Source organism: Phodopus roborovskii, unplaced genomic scaffold (genome assembly GCF_943737965.1).
Source record: "Phodopus roborovskii unplaced genomic scaffold, PHOROB, whole genome shotgun sequence".
Classification (NCBI taxonomy): Eukaryota; Metazoa; Chordata; class Mammalia; order Rodentia; family Cricetidae; genus Phodopus; species Phodopus roborovskii.
The window spans coordinates 1,579,465-1,602,044 of record NW_026126578.1 but is presented as its reverse complement, the minus strand read 5'-3'; the positions used below and the strand labels follow the sequence as shown (position 1 = coordinate 1,602,044).

Here is a 22,580-nt window from a genome sequence, read left to right as displayed (position 1 = left end):
ATTCTAGTTTCCATTATTTTCTGCTGAAGCTGGCAAACTGAATGAAGATTTATATCTTTGGTGACAGGATTCAAATGAGACACGACAAACCTGTAAAAGCTGCCACCTGAACATGTCAATGCAGAACGTTCCCGTGAACTGGATGGGGTTTGGGGAGACACACCACACACACACTGGCAGCCTCACTATGTTGGGTAGCTTTAGAGATCAAAGGCAAAGCCCAAGGGAATGAACAAGTCCTTGCTGGCTGCGCTGCACTGTGTGATTGAGAGCAGGTGCCATTTTGGTTTTAGCCAAAAAGCACGTGTCTCTCGCAGGCTCACCTTACGATGGAAAATTTTCAACTGACTGGAAAATTGATTTAAGCTACCCAGTTTATGTAGTAGAAGCATCGGTTGTGAAACTACCCATTAAGTTAGAATTTAAACCTGACCCAGTTCTCTGCACTGGGTGGGAATCAGCCCTATTTACCACAGCACAGGGAAAATCAGCATCAAAAAGAGCAGCCAAAGCCAGCTTTGCTTCTGAAGAGAACCAGTTTTCCTATACTCTATTTGGATTAGAAGAGTGAGCCAGCAACACAAACATCATAAACCATCTATGGTAGGATCCTGGGGGAGTGGACCCAAACAAACGCCAATGGTCACTGATACTTCCACCTGCTAGGTGCCAAGTTAAAGATCCCCACACTAAACAGAGCACCCTGGATCTTGTCACAGCATGCCAGGTGCCTGTGACAGCCTGGTGGCACTCAGTCACCTAGAAGAATGAATTCTGTATGAAGTACACTCCAATATTTGTTCTGATTTCCCATAGAAATAGAAACAATTGTTTATTTTCTAAAATCAGGTCAGCATTTCCTGAATTAATCTGGTAACCAAACCAGTTGTAGTTTAACTCTGTCCTAATAGGAAGAAAAGTCCAAATCTGGAATCGCTTCTCAGTCACAAGGAAATGCCAAATGAAAACCGCCAGCCGGTTGTTGTGTAGTATTCTGCATCATTTATTAAATATAATTATGAATGCATTTACAAACTTGACTTGCTTCAGAACTCTGCTTACAGTTCAGTTTCTAAACTTTTGTGTAGAGATGGCCTAGCAAAACGAGGCAACAGGTAGAAAACTTTTCCTGCTATACTTTGCACCCATCCAGAAAAATCACGTGACAAAGAAATAAACCAAAATGCGGCTCTTTCAGAAGAACAGCACTGTCAGTGTTCAACTATGCCCCATAAGGGGGCAACTATGCATCCTAAGGGAATAGCTCCTACTTGGCCTTATATGGGTGTATATATATTTGTAATAACCTCTCACCTACGGTATCAGGCTGGTTCAGATGAAGACAATCTAGAAACCATCAGCTAACTCATTTGACTATCATGTGACATCAAAATTTGCCAGGGAGATGACACTTAATGGCCAGCAATATGCTGTATCCCAAATGTCCTATAAAAAGTTCCCTTTAAAAAAGTTCACTGACTTCTTTGCAATCTAAAGTGTTAGCCTCTAACATTGCTCTCTTAAAGAAATACCTTAAATGATTAATTTTGAAGCTTAAAAGTATCCTCGAAACTAAAGTTGCTTTTCTTAAAATGAATGCTGTGTGAACATTTCACAGACCTGAAGTTATCACTAGGAGACAGGGCACCAATGCCATTAGCAATGAGAAACAGCATAACCGTAGGATAATTACAAAGTACAAAATTGCCCAGGGGCCAGAAACTCACTATTAATATAATTTTGGCAGCAGCATCATTTGATATTTAACCATTTATTACATAAGTATTAACATATCAGCTTCAAAGACGCGCACTCCCTGTAGGACACTCAGGAGTTACAAAGTTATGGTGATTGCATAATTTGTATTGCACTGTTTTATAAAAAACATAAATACTGGCTATTCTAGTTTTAAATACAAAATACATGTCATATACTTTTAAATCTATAATCTGGTTCAAGTGCAAATCAGGTACTTTCTGTAGTCCTTCCAAAAAAGGCATTTTTTAATATTTTTGGCACTAGTGACAAGTCACCATGCCAACAGAGCTAATTACAATACATAAGTCCAAGCTTCTGAGAGTAGCAATCATATACATACAATACAAAACTGAGTATTTACAAATATACTAAGCACACATGTAACTTTAGTGGGCGAATGAGAACTAATGAGCCATACCCACGCAGATAATAATTTAAAGGGGGTGGGTATAGGCCCCCGGTCTCGTTTCCTTAGGCTGGCTGCTGTGGGTTGACATTCATGTGAGGAGGATGTCCTAGAAGGCCGATTCTTTGTTTCTGCTTCCTCTGTTCTGTCATCTGGAAAGTTAAAAAGTTTCATCATTACAGTCAGACACTTCCTGTACGTCAGGTCACACACTGAACCATAGATTTACCTCTGTGGTTACGGGTTATACTGAAACCCACTTTCTACAAATAGTGTACCGACACACACACACACACACACACACACACACACACACACACACACCACGAGCTTCAAAAAGGGCATTTTCTGCCTCAGAGCGGGGAATTCTGTGGCCCATCATGCAGGGTGACATCCATCAGAGGTACTGCTTGCTACTTGTTTCACAGAGAAACAAAAGAGCACCACCGACTTCAAGATTATTTCTGAAGACCATTTCCAAGTGATGTAGAGACTCATTGGAAAATGGTAGCTTGCTTTGATTATGACACATCATTATATAGGAAGGCAGTGTTTTTAGCATCCCTAGGCCTGAAGCTTTGTGCCCACATTCTTCAAGGGGTCCTGGATTCCTTTCCTCAGTGATTTTTGCAAGGTCAGAAAAAAATTACCTGGTTCTTCTAGGAAAGAAGAGAGGGCCTCACACCCGCAAGATGCAGGGTAACTGATGCTATACAAACAGTGCTCTAGCCACCAGTGCGGTGAGCAGGCACTGGATTTCGGATCTCATCCAGAGAGACCATTTCTCAATGTGGGTCCCCATGGAAAAATGCATTCATGGCCCAAAGTGAGGGGTTGATTTTTTTCTGGCTGTGGGTCTGAGCTCTCACTTGGGCCTCTCTCTCCTGGGTATTTTAGGATCCCATTCTTTGCCTTGAGAGCTTTCTTAACATTGTAGGGACTACTTCTGGACTTGAGGCTCACAAGTTAACTATGATAAAAGGCTGTATGAATACATATTAGGTGAAGTTATCTGCAAATAGCATAAGACTTAGGGTAGGACAGTAAAAAAAAAAAAAAATAAAGTTTGGAATCAGACAGCCATTTAACTGAATCTCAAATACTACATTATCTTCTGCCAATTTGTTCATTAGTCTGGGTAATGAAGGTAATTCGTGTCTGGCGGGTAGAAAGCTAAGGGCCTATGTAGATGTCTTAGTATAGTGTCAGATACAGGATGCTTAGGTTTCAGTTTTCACCTCAACTGATTTCCGGTACAAACCTAGTATACTTACTTTGGCCCCAGTTTAAATTATTGCTTTCTCAAAGCAGAGCACTTAACAGTTTAAGCCCAAGATACTATTTTTGGGCTCCCATGGAAATACTTTATTATAATTTAGACGAAAAGATGAGCAAAGATCAAACCCTTCCACGTGGAAGTTTTAAGTGAAGGTTTTTGTAAGGAACTGAATGAAGATATTCTAGCCAGCCTTCAAAGTTTACATTCACAAGTTCATCTGGGGAAAGAGATGTTTTACATGGCACATGGAATACATTCATTGTTACATTAGCTTGCTAGTTAGTTATCTACTTATTTTATTGGCTGACAGTTCAGATATGGTAGCTCAGGTTTGTTCATCTCAACTGCTCTCTAGACAGGCAGTCTTGTGAGGGGATTCTTTCATAATCTTGATAATTTCAAGTATTTAAATAGACTTAGAAATCTTGGCATGCTCACCCTCTGTGAAAGGGTACTTCCTAAAACATCCATGTTTAGGAAGATGCTCAAAGCTGGCCCATACAACCTTCTCTGCAAAGCTTTTTGTAACTGCCGGTACCAGAGGAAACCTGTACATATACTGGCCTTGTCCATGCTCGGTAAGTCAGCTACTCTGTCTTAAGACTTGTTAAGCTTTCTACTGGTTAGCTTTCAACTGAGTGTTTGGTTTCACTTAGAGCCTTCAATGGCTCCCTCCCTCTTGGTCCTAGTCTACTTTCCCTTTTGTTTCTTTTAAGCTGGTCAGCATATCATAAACCAGAAAGGCCCACAATGTTGTAGGCTAGTGGCCAGTTCTTAAACCCTGATCATTTCAAGTCCTAATACATACGTATCTGATTTTGACTGTTTTCATTAGAATGTCTAATAAATGGTTCAGTACAACAACCACTCAGCAAAAACAAAAATATACACCAAAAGAACCACAAACATGACGACAGGTCTTAGAGATGATTCTCTGCAGCTGAGTATACCATTTGACTGTGTGATCTGTATCAACCTTGGCCTTTTAGACAGGAGGAAGCCATTTAACCCAAATAGCTTCTGTCTTTACTAGTTCCATTCAAACTTTTCACACATACAACCTATCTTACCATAAGGCACCACTCACTTTATGTGTAAACATTATTGTGTCAGAAAATAGAAATAATGACCCAAATCTATCTCAATCTCACGTATTGTACTCACTGGACATCCAGAGCAAAACTGACCCCTAGTAAGTCTCCATCAGAGTCACACCTAAGTACCTGAGTCATGTGAAATGTCCTAGCTGTAGAACATTACAAGTTCTCAGAATCTCCTGAGGATGGACAGCTAAAGCCAGGCTGTGCTTCTTAGCTATACAGAAACAGAAATTATCTTGAACGTCTCTGTGCTGCCTATTGGCTCTTGTCAATAGCTTTATAAATCAGATGGAAGCAACATTAAAAAGACCTTGCATGAGAACAGCAGCGCAGCAGGGTGATCATGAAGTCATTAAAAGTTGGCACAGGAAGGAGGCTCATTGACAGCGCACAGATACCTTAGTCTGGCTCAAAACAGATCATAACGCTCTCGGGAAAGCTTCCAGTTATATGTGGAAAAACATCCTGGTTACTGAGATTCCAAATACCTAGTGAAGTCCAGTAACCAGAATTCCTTCCTATGGTTCTATAGAATCAGTCAGGCTCAAATGATGAGCCCTAAATGCTTAGAAGTTAAAACAAACAAAACTTAACAACAAAACCTCCAAAACACAAGGTCTTCTGAATACAATTATACTGCTTCTATATCTTTGCTCAGTCCCTTAGAGGTGCCCCCCTAATATGATAAGTCTATCTCACTGGCAAACTTTCTTAAACTCTGAGTGAGGAATGAATAACCCTGAGAAGGCTGTGGGCAATGACTGCAATCTTTCCCCTAAGTTCACTGTGAGGAAAGCCTTTGTCCATTCCCACAGAAACCAGTTTAGCCCTCTGCAATATACTGTGTTTAAGTGTGTAATTCTCCTGTTTGTTGTGTTGGTGGGAGACAGCTAGTTCTAGAAGGTAAACACTAGGTCCTTTTTGCCTTTGTGTGCTTGATACCTAATGCTGCGTGTGGCAAACTTGGCTTCTGAGTGTTGGTTGGAATGAGTTGGGTTAACCTGAGTGTATTGCCATTCCTTGAGCATGCCATGCGCTGTCATGCGTTTCCTCATGCTGCTTCCTTTCCTGGAAGGCCCCTACTGTAGTTCTCTGCCAGACCAGGAGCCACCTGCTTGTATGATTAGAGAAGCTACACCACTTTCTCACTGTAAGCCACTGCTAGGCCAGCTTCCTCTGTGTTCCATGTAACTTTGCTCATACCTTCTCTTTGTTTCTTGCTATACACAGGGTCCTGGAAGGCAGATGTCTTGGCTCTCTTTCATGAAAAAGGCAACATGCTAATATAATTAGATGTTCAAGCACTTCTTACATTCCTCGCATGACAGATACAGGTCACTGTCCTATATGAAGCCAGTCACATTTTCAAGAAAATTAACCTTTTGCTTAGTATTTGCTCTTTTTGCATTGTGAAGGAAACATGCAAAAAAAAAAAAAAAATCATGAAGTTCTTACATTAGTCTTCCTCCTTGGAATAAGGATGTAAGAGAATCACATTTGGTATTCAGAATCTCTTGGGAGGGGAAACTTGGAGATGAGATGCATCATTAACACTTAGAAAAGCAATTCAGCCAGACTGAACACCTGACACCAGTAATCATGTTTTCACTAATATCCTCACAAGGACTTCTCCTCCAGTTGGTAGTTTAGAAAAACAACCTCAAGCCAGCCCAGCAAAGATTAAAACCTAAAGTTATTCATGCTTAAATGACTCTCGCTCACTCCATTGCTGGTTGCTGGGTCAGAACATCTACAAAATAGCTACGGGATGAAGCAACTTTTAGATTTCCTAGTGAATGGCAGTCTTTCATGGCCTCAGTAGAAATGTCTATGACAGAGTTTCTTGTTCTTGAATCATTTGTAGGGCTTTTTAGGTTTTAAGCCATGTTGTTGTCTTTTGTGGGCAGGAATTCTTGTAATGGCCACAACCAAATCTGTAACATGTCACTAGGAGTTATACACAACAGCTTAAAATGTGTTTAAAAGTTTCCTAACACCAAACCTAATTAATAGCATTCAAACTCTTCAGGCTGGTTCTGAGATGATGTATTACAGGCTCGTTAGGGGTTAGAGCCTGTTTGAATGAAACAACCCTCCCTGCCCCCAAAGCAACTGTGGTCTATTTTTTTTTTTTTTTTCTCCTGTTTCTGAGCATCTCGAAACTTGAACAGTTTAATCCTGGTAAAAGAACTTCAAAATGTGCTATTGCATTTCTATGCTTCTTTGTAGCCTATAACACTTTCCAAGAAAAAAAAAAGGTTCAATTTCAGAATCACTCACAGGGGAAGGGCTTTCTAAAGAGTGGTTCCAACTGCCAACCTGAAAACTGAAAATTGGTGAAGGAAGGGCAGGGAATTGAATAGTTGAAACCACACAGGGTCTAAGGTGAGTTCATGAATCTTAGTCCACATTTAGTTAAATGTGAAATAGCTCACTAGAAATAGCTCTATCCCAACCTCAGTTTACAAAAGCTGAGTTTCTGCTATGCTCAGCTGTGCATATGACAGGGAATGCATCCTCAGGACTATGAAACAGTAAGGTTCTTCCTTCAAAAAAAAAAAAAAAAAAAAAAAAAAAAAAAAAAAGAAAGAAAGAAAAAGAAAGAAAGGGGAAGGAAATTTAAAAAGTTAATCACAGAGGGCAAACTGGATACAAAACAGCAAACATACTCAAAGCTACTCAACACACCAAAGCAGGCCAACACTGGAGGATTAGGGCTTCACACCCTCATGCTGGCATGTACCACGGGGATACATTTCCCAAGAGTCTTCTGTGCTCCTTGCTGTCTTCATCAAGGAACCCAGGAACTGGTAGGATGACCCATGGGTGCCTCCCTACACCTGCCGTTCTCGCGGTTTCCTTAGTCCCTCACACCTTGGACATGGTTCGTTGGTTTGTGAAGTGGAGATTGAGGCAGCTCCTGAGTCACTCTAGGTGACAACTGGAGAATGACAGACTCAGCACCGCATGGACAAGGGTTTTTCAATAGAGCCCGGAGGGAAGGGCTAACTTGCTTTTACCATCACAGGATGCTCAAAAACATAAACTCCCAGGGGACACCCAATTGCTAGCTATTCTCATTAATAAAGCATGCCCCTACAGAGCTTCCAAGGATGAAATGAGAAAGTGTCACAAGGAAATGAGAGGAGGGGTTGGTGTACTGCAGAGCTAGCAGTTCAGATACCCTGGGCATGAAGTGCAAGAGAACTCTTAAAAAAAAAAAAAAAAAAAAAAAAAAAAAAATGGCACAGGCATCACGGTTAGCTCCTGTATGGAAGTGTCTTGGATCAAAGTCTAAGATTTGTTGTTTGGCACCTAATTTAAGACATCTGATTTGTCTGAACCTCTTGATGCCACAGCTATCCCAAGTGGGAGGGGGGAAAAAAAGCTTGCTAGGTTCACCAGGCTCTCAGGGGCTGGAGGGATAACGATAGACACAGCCACTGATATATTCATGAGTCAGCTGAGTCCTATGAGACACCTGTTAGATGCCTCACAGCAGGACGGGAGGTTAAATCTTCATTAGTTTACTTATTTAGGTTATTGTTCACTTTAGGTGGTTGCCAAGCTCTGGGCTGTAGGCAGCTCCTATCAGTGAGGCCACCTTTTCTCACTGGTCTTTTATTATCTGCATCCTAGTGCATTTGAAGGAAAAGAACTTGAGGCCAAATGGTATCTTAGGGCACAGATGGGCAAAATTCAGCCGGAAAAGAAATTTAATTGAAAGCTGAATTACTAAAAACACTCTCTAAACTGTCTCCAAGAAGTGTTTATTGCAGGCCAGCTCTTCTGTAATTATGAAGTACATACACCTTGCCACTGACCTACAGGGCAGGGCTTGTCGGGTACCTACCGCTGTGCAGAGTGCACCCCATCTTGTGTATGGGGTGCTGACTAAAATGCCTTCGGTGTCTGTTGGCGTGCGGATGTCCCAGTGAGGCTGCTCACTGTCCCTGGCTCAAGCTCTTGACCCAGAGCAGCACCTGTCACTCTGACTGCTGTGTTGTTTTTAAGGCATCAAAGGTGTGTGTGTGTGTGTGTGTGTGTGTGTGTGTGTGTGTGTTGTTTTTAAGGCATCAAAGGTGTGTGTGTGTGTGTAGAATAATATGCTACATTTGGTGTAAATCTGTCACCTCTTGTCAACTTCTATGTTCAAGGGGCAGGGTGGGAGCTGTGTTTCTGAGAGGACTAGAAAAGCTTCCTAAGACTGGCAGCTTCTCTCGGGATATGGACTTTTAAAACTATGGGTGAATACCTGAGAAATTCCAGGGCTAAGAAGCTAAAGCAGAACTAGGTGCACATGCTCTCATGTGCAAGTCAAGTCCCAAAGGGTTCAGCTTCACGCAGCGTGTTGTCTTTGTTAGTCAATGTTTCACTCAAGTAGTTTCCATATTAAAATCGCACCGTTAGCAGTGCTGCACAGAGGGCAAAGACAGCAAAGGCAGAGAATGAGGGTGTGACTCTGCCGTCTGACACCCAGTTCCCTCTAAGGGAGATGCTTCAAAACTGTAGCATGAACACTGCCCATCTCTCTGTTGATCTGAGGTGTGTGACAATGAGTGGGATGTGCATAAGTTGTGGGGTCTGGTGTGGGGCTCCCCTCCTTTACCTGGTCCTTTAGTTCTGACAGCTGGCCAGAAAGATTGGTGACTAGCTTCATGGTGGACTCCAGCTTCTCCTGCAGGTTCCTCAGCTCGTTCTGCTCCCCTTCAGAATCGCTGCTGACCAGGGACATGGCTCTCATCCTGGGGAACCAATCAAGGTTTCTTTCCTAGGATGCACATTGGAAAAAAAAAGAGGGAGTTACTTCTAAGGGTAGAAACAAGAAGAGTCATCTTCTCGTGTGATCTTTCCCACACACCTTCTTCTCTCATGCTGCTATCTCTGCCTGGGGTAGAGCTAATAAAACGATTTGAATATGGAGGGCCAGAGGTTGATGTCAGGAGTCTTCTGCATTTGCTCCCCTCCCGTCTTTTTTTTTTTCCTTGAGACAGGTCTCATGTAGTATTAATGGGCCTAGAAGTCACTATGTAGACCAGGCTGACCTTTAACTCACAGATCTGGCTTCTTCTGACTCACATATGCTGAGATTGTTATTTCGAGAAAAGGTGTCTCACTGCATGTGAGCTCAACAACTTAGCTGTCCTCTATGGCCAGCAGGCTCTAGGGCTCTCCACTCCTTTGGGATCACAGGTATGTGCGTGCCCCCTTGTCTGACTTCTTATGTGGGTTCTGAGGATCCAAACATGGGCCTCCTCGTGCTTGCGCGGCAAGCACTTTACTGACTGAGCCAACTTCCTAGCCTAGAAAAGCTGCAATTAACACAATGGAACTCCTAATTCTTACAAGAGGAAATTGCTATAAAATTAAATATAAGTGGAAAGTAGGCTTCCAATTTAAGGTCCTAACTGCAACTACTGACACCACCACTATGGCTCCCATCTTTGCCACTATAGTTCTTGTCTGGGCAAATTATATGGCTGACAAGCTCTGTTTCAGATTAGGGCAAAACACACATAACAAACTTTAGTAATCTGACTAATTCACACTGCTACATAGCCTATACCAGAATGTTTCATTTTGTCCAACTGAAATTCTACCCAGCTTATACACCCCTTGAAGTTACCAAAGTTTCTGTCTGTCTCTGAATCTTTGACTGGTACCTCATGCTGTGCTGTAAAACAAATATTAAGTTCCCATGTGTTCTGGCACTTTTATGGACAGATGTGTGAATTTGCTTAGCTAAAGGGATTAATGGGTGGAAGATGAGGAATGGGCTCCTCAGTCCATTTCCAGTTTGTGAGCTTATGGAGGATACCCTGCCATAGATGCTGCCCACTGTACAAGGTGAGGCTATTTGGCCACATGCCACCCAACTCTATCGTGTTGATGTTACGGCTTGTACATGTGAACGATCTTTCTCATCTCTGGTTAGCAAAGTGGGGCTTTTCCTTCTCTCACCTCACTTCCTTCTGCCCATGATGCCTTTCTCCTGAATAGCATGCATCATACTCAGGTTCTGAGCAGAGGGGGCAGGAATGACCAGCAAGATTCAGGGGAACTGACTCATTTCGGATCCAGCCAGTGTCATTCTCACCTGGACCGCTTTGATCTTATCAGTAAATATTGCATACACTTTTCAAAACGCCCATGCAAGTAAGGACAATGCATTATTGTTGCTTGGATCTACTCAGGCTTCAGCATTTTTCTGGGAGTCAGTATCAGAAAAGACTATTTTTGTCTTTGTGAACCTATAACTGCCCTTGCCCACTTCCCCAGATAGCCATAGGCATTATGCAAAAGAAAAGATGTAGCTGTATGCCCATAAAACATTATTTACAAATGCCGGTGGCTCACTGGGTTTGGACTTTGGGACTTGTGTTGGCCAACCTCTGTTGTACAAAATAGAGGGTGTTAGTATGCTTCAAATAAAAATCAATACTCTGTGAGACCCAAGTCTCATATCAGTTGACACAGTAACTGTGGCCATTAAACTGCCTGCAGCTAAGGTGATCTTGCAGGAAAAGCCATGCAAAGACCAGGTGCAAAATAAAGAAGGCAAGCCACATGCTAGCATATCTTGTATTTCTGGAGCAGGGGGAGCTACACTCACAGTATAGCTAAGGTGACCCGAACTCATGATCCTCCTGCCTCCACCTCCTCACTGTTTGAATCATGTACCACCATGTCCACTTATGTAGCTCTGGGCAAGCATTCTACCAACTGAGCTATATCCCCAGTTCAGTCACAACTTGAGACACCAGGGCAATCCAGGAACTCATTCTCAGGAGCTCATTACTCTGTAAGGTGAGGGCTGGATCTGCCTCTGTGGAGTGACTAGACCACAGGAGACAGTCAATTTGTGGGAGGATGGAGTGACCCTTCATGGACTCTACTCACATGAAATTAAGTAGTAAATACAGAGTGCTTTACACTTTTCTTCTCTGCTGAAAGAGAAAAATGGCAGTGTCTACCCTGCTATATCCCACAATAAACAGTCATGCTACCCTACATTCATTTTAGTCAATTTATCAACAGAGAGACAGGTCAAATATTAAGCCCATAAAACATACCCTTTTAAAGCCACTAGCTTAAAAATCAAGTGTTACTCTGTCAGCAATCAGTTTTCTACAGGACAGCTTCAGTGACCTGCCATTGATGGGATTCTACAATCTGCGTCTATCATTCAGACATATCACTCCACGTTCCCACTAGGAAGCAATTCACGGTCAAGGGTTGCAATGTTGAGGGAGAAAGGAACCTCAGATATCAGAAGACAGCGGCATGAAGCTGACAGGTAGTGAACTTTCTTGAATCATGTAAACTAGCCTCTGTGAAGGGACAGGCAGAGGTGGAGGCTTGCCTGACAAAGGCATGAGCCCCAAACTACAGTGGGGGTACCACAGGAGTCCAGCTTAGCCATCAGAGGCCCCAGATAACCAGCCTTGCTGCTACAAATTTTTGTAGAATGATTCCAGAGAAGGAAAGCAAAGATCCCAAACCCAGCATCAGCTGGGATGTGACGAAGGATACACATCTCACCATCACAGATGTGAGCAACTGAAGTTCTGACTTGGGTGTGGGAGACAGGACTAAAGGGCATTTTCCAAATCAGATCTTAAGAAGTAACTTGTATTGACAATTGCATAGCATTATAACTGAGTATATGGGTGGGTGTCTTAAGTTATTTGATCTCAAATATGTATAAGCATTGAAAGTACTTTAAACGTCTAACAAATTCATCATAAACTAAAGGAGCCCTCATTTCTCTGACTGGGCACTGAGGATGGTACATGGACACACGGGTGTGGACAGTGCATCTAGATCCTGGGGCCTCTTTCAAAATAGACATGTTCGACTTGGACACCTAAGTAGGGAGCAAGGCTTCCATTGCCAGGTCCCTGAAATGGAAATGAAGAGAGGATGTTTAGGCAGGCAAGAGCAGGCTGTGCTGAGTCAAATGAGCCATAGAGAGAAACACTAAGGACAGAACCTGCTGTGGAACAATCTTTGAACACTGTAAATGTGTATTACTCTCCTTGGTTAATAAAGAGCCTAAAAGAAGATACTGGGTGGGAGAGGCAGACTAGAAGGATGCTGGGAAAAAGGGTGGAGACTGTGACTGACTTGTGACTGTCAGAAGAAACAACATAGGAAGTTCATAGATGAGATGAGCGAGACATGGGGCAGTACATAGATTAATAGAAGGGGTTAAAGAACTGGCTGGAGACAAGCCTAAGCTATCGGCCAAACATTTATAATTAATATGTCCCTGTGTGTTTTTTGGGGGGAATGAACGACGTGACTGGTAGGACAGAAAAGTCTGCCTATAGCACTCTAGTGACCAGTGGGTGAGTATCCTCTGCATAGAAGGCCTAAAGGAGGCCACGCCAGCACTGAGCTCTGAAGAGAACATGCATGAGGATATCCTCAGTAGAACGGGATGGGTACCGGTGTAATGGACCACCAGTGTGGTTAGAGGAGGAGGTGAGAGCAGACAGGAGAGGTAGAGGTATATATTGGCATGATGGAGGGTCTGGGATAGGAAGAGACACAGGTGCTAAGTGTGAAGCAAGAAATGAAGGGAAGAAAGGAAAGGAGATGTGATAGAAGACTCCACCCTACCACATGCGGAGCATGCACAGTGAGTGGCCACAGGCTCATCTGTGATTAACTTATCATTTACTGTGCAAAGAGATGCTCCAAGGCCAAACTGGAGTGCTCTCAAATGCCCCATGTGCTCATCTGCTTAGCAAACCTTCTATAAGAAGAGAAGACAGATTTATAAAGACTCCAGAAGATCCGTGCACGGGTGTGCACAAAGCTTTGACTGTAGGGAACAGTAATAACATGACTGAATAAGACAGATTACAATGAGACTATGCTGTAGCAAATTCCCACTTTCTTCAGCACATGTGACTTTAACCCTCCCAGCTCCAGCAGTGATGGCAGAAAGTCAATGCTTCTTCCACTTAAGAGTCCTTCACAGAACTTTGACTTTTTTTTTTTTTCCTGCTCAATACATGGAACACCTGTGACCCTGGGACATGAAGGCTCTACTCACGGAGTCCATAAAGCCCACTACACACAGAGATAATAATGCATCTTTAAACCACAATAAACTAAAAGAGCGATGTGGAACACTCTTCCAAACTTAGGTAGCACCCATCACTACAATGAAAAGCCATGTGTTTGCTGTGGGCTACTACGGGTCATGTGTTCTAACCCAGGGATAACCTTCACTCTCCATTTTAGGAGGTCTTGCATGCAAAGGTAGGAAAAAAGGGTTTTCTGGGCTAGACCCCTTCAGTGTAAATTCTCTGCCTCCTTACATTTGCAATATGAAACTCAGGTAGGAGGAACCCCACTCAAATCCTAATCCATACAAGACCAGCTCGGTGGAACAGAGTTCTGTGGTGGGCAGACCCTATCCTGTTCTGCACTGAGATGGACCAGTCCTTGAATGTGAGATCTTTGGTGTCACCAATATTTTAATTAATCACCTGGCTGTTAGGACAAATCTCCAATTACACAGTAGTTAAAGTTAATTAGCAATTCTAGCCAAACTCTTTCTCAATTTCCAGGTGGTTTTGCATGTGGCTCAGTAGGATCCGATCCTGCTGGTGTAATGTTTCTCAGCAAGAGGGTTCTGATCTGATTGACATGGAGAATCCATCTGAAAAGAAAATACCAACTATAGTGAAGGATGTGTGTGTGTGTGTGTAGTGATGGTGAATTAGAATCCTGCAACTTTTTATGTCATTACTAGCTTGTCATCCACAACTTCTGTCACCCCACAACTCTCCAGCCAGAGCGTGAAGGCCTGTACACCCATGTTTGCAGACTTTTGCCTTGAGGTCTAGTCAGGATCTAAAGCATTTCTTGCGTTTCTGGGAAAGTCATCTTTCACCAAGACATTCTGTTTATAAATGAATTCGAATTGTGGGGGATGTACGTAGCTGGGGTGGGGGTGTCACACAGCATCTGCCACTCTAGGTCTGATCTGTCCCTCTTTGCTCTCCTCAGTCAGCTTTCTGCTGGCATGTCGCATGCCAATGCTATGAGGCACCGTCTGCCCTGGTCCTCCCACAATCCAGTCAGGCAGTTCCCATCATTGCAAGTACTTCCTCTGTCAGCGAACACAGACTAACTGAAGCCGCAGCCGGAAGCAGGCTGACCACAAGTGCTAAAGCTCTGGTTAGTTCTTTTCTAGGTAAAGTTGGAAAAGTCCCAGCAAAGGCAAATGCTGAAGTTTTAGACACGGAGGTGGCGCTGACCAGCCACTTCAGCATGTCCTTGACTGGAAAGAGGGAGGGAGGGGGAGGGAGGGAGGGAGAGAGAGAGAGAGAGAGAGAGAGAGAGAGAGAGAGAGAGAGAGAGAGAGAGAGAGAGAGAGAGTGTTTGTATGGGGGCAGGGAGCAGAGCCAGGCAGAGGAAGAGCAGAGGCGGGCAGGAGGATGGACTGTATGTTGCAAATGCTAATTGTTCTAAGAAGCAGGTGTTTTCTTCCCAGGTTCAAGTGAAGATGCTGTGATGCTATTCTGAGAAAGACTTGGGAGGACCCATCACCTCCTCAGAGGGAGCCTGCTCAGGTAGAGAATTCTGTTTACTGGCTAAACAAGGGAAGGCTACTTACCAAACCCTTTGTCCTTTTATAGAAAGATTAGATCGTCAGGAGCAGGGTGGAGATGGTGGTGGTGAAAGGTAAACACATGGGTCATGGAAGAGAAGACATGTTCTAGAAAATGGAGCTGTTGCTTTTCTCTCAAGTAAACCCCTCTGGGAAGATTCTAGGTGCAAAGACTTTCTCTTCAACCCACATGGTAGTTGCATTTCTAAGTATTTTACCATCTAAGAAGAGTGACATGACTGAAAGAGGGTAAGGGAGGCCAGGAAACAGGCTTGCGTTCTGTCTTCACCCTCAGAATGCTTAGAGGAAGGTGGAGACTGAGGTAATAATTTTGCCAAAGCACACATGTAGGGTGCTGGAGCAGACTTGGACTCAATTGCCCCGTTGGCCAGCAAGGCTGGATCATTTACAATGAAGAAAGCAATTATTCTTAGAGTACATTTTCTCTTTTTGCTCAGTGACTTTGAAATGTATACATTAAAAATCCCTAAAAAGCATATCCAAACTTAATGCTAGTAAAATCAGTGGACTCTACAGGCTCAGAAGGGAGGGGCAGGTGAGGCGTGGAGGTTTTTAGGGCAGTGAAGCTATTTTGTTTGATTGTGTAATTGCAAACCACACATTTGTCTAAATACCCTGGATGTGTAATACCAAGAGTGATCCCAATGCAAACTATGGCTTTCAAAACAGTGTTACAGTATTTGTGTGTCAGCTGCAATATATGTGCCTCAGAAAAAACACTTTTTGTTTTGAGACAGGGATTCTCTGTAGCTTTGGAGCCTGACCTGGAACTCACAGAGATCCGTCTCTCTCTGCCTCCTGAGTGCTGGAGATTAAAGGCATGCACCACATTGCCCAACAGTAACACACATTTTTAACGGGCTAACTGGAGAGAAGGAAGGAGGTAAAAAGTGATACATGGGAAAATGTACTTCCTGCTCCATTTCTCTGTAAGCCTAAAATTGCTCAAAAAATAAAGTTTGTTAACTGAAAAACAAAACTGATCTTCTCCCTGGAGTTTCATTGCTACTCCAAATAAGCTACCAACCCAAACCACATTAACATTGCTCTTTATCATAGTTTCTATACACATTACCACAGATTTGTGATTGTAGGGAGAACAAGAGGCGACTTTCTCCATGTACACAGGACAGAGTGAGTTCGCTCATGGCTTTCTCTCTCTCAAGAGATCACCAGCTATTGGACTTGGTGACTGTAAGGGTTAAATGGCTGTGACTGTATCCCCTAAACTGGACGGTATTGTGCAAAAGCATTATAAATCAGTAATGCTATTGGCCTAAGGTCATGAAGCTCACTTAGAGGCAACTTGACGCCTACCTACATTACTTTGTCTCTTTGGGATAAGGTTTCAGAGACCCCGTTTTCCCTTTTACCAGGAGGGCTGTCCAAGCTGCTCACAAGTTGAGGTGTCAGGCTGGCTGCTTCTGAGCTCAAACCCAAACAGGCACATTATATAATCTTCAGCTGGGCTGTGGCGACCTATTACCCTTCCTAGACTCAGTCAAGAGTTGTTCTTGGATGATACAGCACAACAAAGACCAGCTCGTGCCAGCAGAGAGAACCGCACCCATTTCTGATGAAATTCCTACCAACAGCCAGCTGCACAATCACCCTTTCAAGTCAATCTGGGGCCACAGGTGAAGTGTTCCCTGGGCACCCATAGAGACTATGAGAAGGCAGGGTTCACCACCGGGAGTGACACTCTTGGACCCTGCGTCCTGGGGCTGCCACGTTGAGCAAACTGGAGATCAGAGAGGAGGAGGTGGGACAGCTGTCTGTGCCAGGCAAGGCAGGGCTGGCCCTTTTGAGACCTAATAAGAAATGATCTGGCAAAAATTACCCTTTTCCTGAATCCAGCATCCAAGCTGGCTTCTGACATGCTACTCAGGCAGTTTCCCTTGCATTTTCCACTAGCTGAGAACTGGCCAGAACATTCCTGCAGTTGTATATAGAGATCTTGGCAATTTTCACTGGTTTTCTGATTCTTTTGATAGTCTGTTGAGTTTTCAACTTTGAGATGGTTACTGAATCCAGTGTTTTCTTGTTTATGCCTACTTCGGTAAAGGACTTCCTAAAATCTTCTGCTTTGTTTTAGGAGAAAGCACTTCTATTCGTCTTTAAAAAGACACAAAGACACAATAGTTCAAGGAGAGCTTGGTCTACATAGTGAGACCCTGTACACACACACACACACACACACAGAGAGAGAGAGAGAGAGAGAGAGAGAGAGAGAGAGAGAGAGAGAGCGATATTTCGTGTACCATGGTGTTCTTTCTGAGCCCGTTCAACTGGGTTTATAGAACAGAGGGCTGAAGGCTTAAGCTTTGTTCAGGGTCACTGCTCTGTAGCTACTCTAGGGCAGGCAAGGAACATATTAGCATTATTGCTGCCCACAGGGTTCTCAAGGAGCTGAAGAGCTGGTCTGCATCCACTAACCCCAAAGTGGTTTGCAAGGGTGATAACGCCTCTAAGAATGCATGGCACAGCTCACCTATCAGATGCCTAGTCCCAGTCTCCAGATTGACCATGCTTCCCTGACACCACCTTCAACATTATGGAAGTTTTAGAGTAACAAGGACATAACCCTCACCCTACCGTTTCCCAGCACCACCAAGGTTTTTTTTACCTTATGGAACAGGCACTAAAGGGAAGGTTTGTGACAACTCAGGGTCCTTTCTATCTAGATGACCTCTGTATACTCAAGTCTTCCTACCTTCCCATGTTCTTTGCAGGCATTCAAAGGAGCTTCACTGTAAAAAGAAATGTCCATGTATGCACTAGATAAAGATGGTCCATTTCAGGGTAGTTTTCAGGTTGAGGTTTACACCTCTTTATAGACTTTTTTTTTTTAACGGCTACACACCCATGATACTAGTAATAGCCTGGTTTTAGCAGACAAAGTCAGTACTTAGGATCACCAGGAATGAATGCAAGAATTAAGGGAAAGGAGTTACACATGTTGCTAGGATGTGTGGCAGGTGGCAGTCCCGAGGACAGTGTGGGGGAGGAAAGCACAGGAGGGTGGCTGTGCATATTTTTTTTTTTGAGTTTATTACATCTGTCTTGTTGGGTGATACGTGTGTGGATATTTATTGTAGGCATATGACCATATGCTCTCCTGAGTGGTGAAATACACTCTCCTCGATTCTATCGAACCTTTGCTGGCACACCCCCCCAGCCCTGTAGCCTAGAGTTTCAGTCAGGTGGTCCCCATGCATTTCAGATCTTTGAGGGCAGATGATGGTTCCTGCTCCACTTTCCGTCAGAAACCATTTAGCATACAGACTATGGAAAATCCAGCATGACACTGGAGCCACACACAGAACTGCAGGCCGGATGCGTGTGGCATGCTTCCCAGCACACCAAAAGGTGTCCATGAAACGCACAGGAAGGAGACCGTGGGCCCCACCCCCTTTCCACCAGAGGACAGAACATGTTATGAAGTTAGGTGGGGAAACTTAAGCCTCAGCAAGCGCTTTGTGCAGCTGCCACCAACAGGAACCCAAGCTCAAGAGCAGAGGGTGGGGTGAGGGCCTGCCTGGCTGGCTGGCTGGCTGGGAGGCGCGATGAATGGTGCTGACACACAGTTTCCAGCCACGGAGAAGTCAGTGCCAAATCCCTCTCCACCTCTCTTTCACCCTGATATTCTTGAACTTGGCCATGGTGTCAGCTAGCTTCAGGAGGCACCCTGGGAATCATATTTAGAGGGCAGCACAAGCTGTTTCCTCACTTACGGCATCTAAGGGCTTTCGACTAACGCATTTGGCCTCCCAGCTCAGGCACAAAGCTGCTGCTATGGCACTGGGGATACTGAAACATTGATATTGTTGCCCTAGGAATTTATCCAGACACTCCCTTCCTCCAAGTATCCTCCCTTGATTTCCATAATCAAAGTCCAAACCCGTTATTGTATGCCTCAATGGGGCAATGGGGTGTCAATGTCACATTTCCAATGGCAGGACAAAAAAAAAAAAAAAAAAAAAAAAACTCAGGCAAGACTGGTCAGGGTGGAGCTGGCTGCAAGCTCTGCCAGGCCCTGCACCCTCAGTTATGTACTCTACATGGCTAGCAGGGGCTCCAATATTAAGTCACTCCAATTCTAGTTTCCCTAACAGAGTCTTTCCTGGACATTTCCTGTGCGTTTCCGTAAGCTGGGCAGTCCTTTCTCCAGACATCCAGAACCTTGATCCACAGAGTCTCCATGCCAATCCGTGGACTACCCCTTGGCAGAAAGCTACCGTCCCTGCACTGAAGAGTGCTGGGCTGCAGATTACACAGCAGCACGCTCTCTCAGGTCAAGCAAAGTGCAAGACTTCGGCCAGTTCTGCTTTACAACAGAAGGGAGTGACACCCAGGCAGAGGCGGGTACTCACTTCCCATTCTGATCTTTTAACCTTGCTAGCAGTTGCTTTCTGACTGTTTACTTCCTGTGTCTCTTATCAACTACAGAAAACAAGCTGGGGCTAGCTTTCCAGTTATCTCACTGCGGTCCCTCAGAAACCTTCGTAAGGCATACTTCGCTAACACAGTTTTTTCGCTTGGAACATTCCTGGAGCAGACCTTTTCAGGGGAAGAAAAAGAAAAAAAAAAAAAGCTTCTCACCTTGCTTTTTGGATACAAATTGCATTAGCCTTTTAAGAAAGCATTTCCCAACAATGCAAAGCTGCCGGCCCCTCCCCTGCTGGGCAGAAATACTCCATTACCTGAGAGGGGATTACCAGAGAAGAGTCCACAGCTGTGAGAAAGAGTCAGCGTGGGGCTTAAGGGATGGCAGATCAGACATTCTCCTGTTTAATTGTCACTCAGTGAAGCTCCTGGATATGAGTCACCTGGGTGTGGAAGCTGGTCTGCTTGGTGGCTCTGATGGCTCCTCTAGCCACCTGTCTTTAGACTCCTCTCTCCCTCCCTCCCTCCCTCCCCCTCCCCTCCCCTTTCTCTCCCATCAGATTTGGCCACCAAGGAATATTCTTCTATGTCAAGTGTGAGAGTAGAGGTGTTTATCATATATTCCAGATGAATTTTTACAAGAACTGTACACTCTCTGCCTCGCCTCTTGTCAGCTCTACACTCTCTAGCACTTGAGGTGGTTACCTGGGAGCCATGCTGGCTGTCCACAGCTGTGAGAATTAAACCCCATCTAACCACAGAGCTCTAGGCTAGGCCTGCTGATTTATGCATCAGACAGCCAGTATTACCTAGGAGATCCTCTTTCAGGCTCTCCTCCCCATCCTCCATGGGGCTTTGTCTGTCTCTTTTAAAAGTGATTAATCCCATATGTTAGGGGGACAAAGGCTGCAGGCTCCTGACCCAGAGGGCTGTGTGCAGGTGCATAGACTATTCTAACTGCCAGTGTACCTGGATGTGTGGGCTGGGGCAAGCTGAGGCTGAATTGGGGCTCAGCATCTCTGGTCCAGTTGTGTGACCCTGGGAGGCTGATTTACCTTTATGAGCTTTAGGTTCTCATCTGTGAACTGTTTTAAATCATGCTGGGTATAGGATGAATAAGATGCTGCACATAGAGTGTGCAACTCACACATGTTGATAACCTAGGATAGGCAATGGTTTTCCAATCAGCCCTGCTTTTGCCATGACAGAGCATCCTTCCAGCAGCATCAGTGACCCAGAGAAACACATTCTCCTCAGCCACTTCTGGGTCCTGGATGACCATGTTATGTATCATGGAGGAGAGGGGCACTCAGAACAGCCTAGGATAATCTATCCAGTTACCCCACTTCTATTTGGTTCAGTCAGAAACACTTCTTAAAAAAAAAAAAAAAACTAGGCGGAATTTCAAGATACATAAGTAAAATCTATGTTTAGTTAGCAAAACAAATGCATTTATTTTTAAAATGCACTCTTGCTTTTTAATGTTTCTTGTGCTTCTAACATTCAAGAAGAAGTCAGGCTTCTTACTTTTTAATATAGTAGAAAAATGTGCTACCACATCTTTCTGGGAATCATATATTTTAGCCCTTACCTGTAATGCTCCCATTTATGTAGTATTTAAATCCTCTTGGGCAGATAGTTCAGAGCAGATTCCTATTCAATTAGCATTACTTTTCAACTCATCATCTACAGACAAGCACAAATCCTCAGTTCAAAAAACAAAAGCCACTGGTGTAAAAATGATAGAAAAGGGCAGGGAGCATGTATATGACTGTGAAAATGCATATGTACATCCAGATTAATCAAACTCCTTAACCTTTCACCATAACTGGAGTTCCTATGACAAAAGGCAACCATACTTATTTTTTTCCAACTGAACTGCCAGGAGCCATGTGAGGTCACTCTGCAGTCCCAGCTTGCCTGGGGCCTGAGGTGATGAAGGCAACATCATTTCTCTATATTAAGCTGCATCTGCATCATAGGGGACAGGGAACAGAAGAAAGTTAAGTTTCTCCAGCCCTTGGAGTCACAGCATCACCTACCATCAAGGGATGCAAATCAAGGGTCAGGTCTACTAGTGAGCCAAGAATAATCCCAGGACTCAATCCCAAATCAACAGAAGCTTCACTGACACCGGAGAAAGGGGAAGACACAGGATTGTCCACATAGGATGTTATTAAAGTCAAGATGGCTTAGTGACAGTAAGCCAGAAGCCAAGCATCTCCCACAGGGATGGAACTACAAGAATGCTCCTGGAAGGTACTCTGTCACCCTGGGGCTCTCTGTTTGCTGGCTGCTGTGCTTAGTCCTGCTAGCCAGCTGTTGCCCTCCACACCTTCCTGCCACCCTTCTGGTCTTATCTGTCTAGTCCCAGATGGATGTGTGAGGTGGCATCAACAAATTTATACACCAGATGCTCAATGGGTCATCGAGGTCCAATAACTTGCTGAGGATTACAAGCCTACGAAACAGCAGCAGAGCCAGCACTCATACCAGGATCTTACGTCCCCAAACCCAATATTTGGGGATGATGGGCGTTATAGGAATAGCACTAATGAAATGAGAGAGGAGATGACCAAAAGGAGGGAGATGAGGATCTATGTCATGTTATGTTTGAGTGAAATTTAATGTGTAGATGAATGTCTGAGAATTGAGTTTTTTTTTCTGTTCCTACTAGGGATGGCAAGAAAAAATTGCTCTTGACAGACAAGAAAGGTCTTGTTACCTTGGCTGTGGGCCTTTCTGGACTGAACTAGAAAAGGTGATAAGTGAGCTGACCAGGATACTGCCTGAGTGCATTCTGCCAGGTGATAGGGGCAGGCCAGCACAATGCCTGAGTCCTCACAGGCTTACCTCGGAGGAGACATTTGGGAGGCCGCTCCTCCTGGCGGTAGCAGCTTCCACATAGCATGAGCTCATTGGTTTACAACATAGGCATGTGACCTGTTCCACTACAGCTCCAAGGGCCCAGGACTGACACCTCTGAGTGCTGAAGCTGAG

The 22,580-nt window shown here is 44.1% G+C and overlaps 1 protein-coding gene across 10 annotated transcripts in view; it reads right to left on the bottom strand.

Annotated features, from left to right (window-relative positions):
- Nucleotides 1–979: 979 nt before the first annotated feature.
- Itpr1 (inositol 1,4,5-trisphosphate receptor type 1) overlaps nucleotides 980–22,580 on the bottom strand; it is a 332,548-nt gene continuing 310,947 nt past the window's right edge. For all 10 annotated transcript variants that reach the window (XM_051203747.1, XM_051203749.1, XM_051203751.1 and 7 more), the window contains 2 exons: nucleotides 9,153–9,314; nucleotides 980–2,316 (listed from right to left, as the gene is read on the bottom strand). In XM_051203747.1, coding sequence (XP_051059704.1) covers nucleotides 2,230–2,316; nucleotides 9,153–9,314 — 249 coding nt within the window. In that variant the 3' untranslated portion in view covers nucleotides 980–2,229. The remainder of the gene's footprint in view (nucleotides 2,317–9,152; nucleotides 9,315–22,580) is intronic.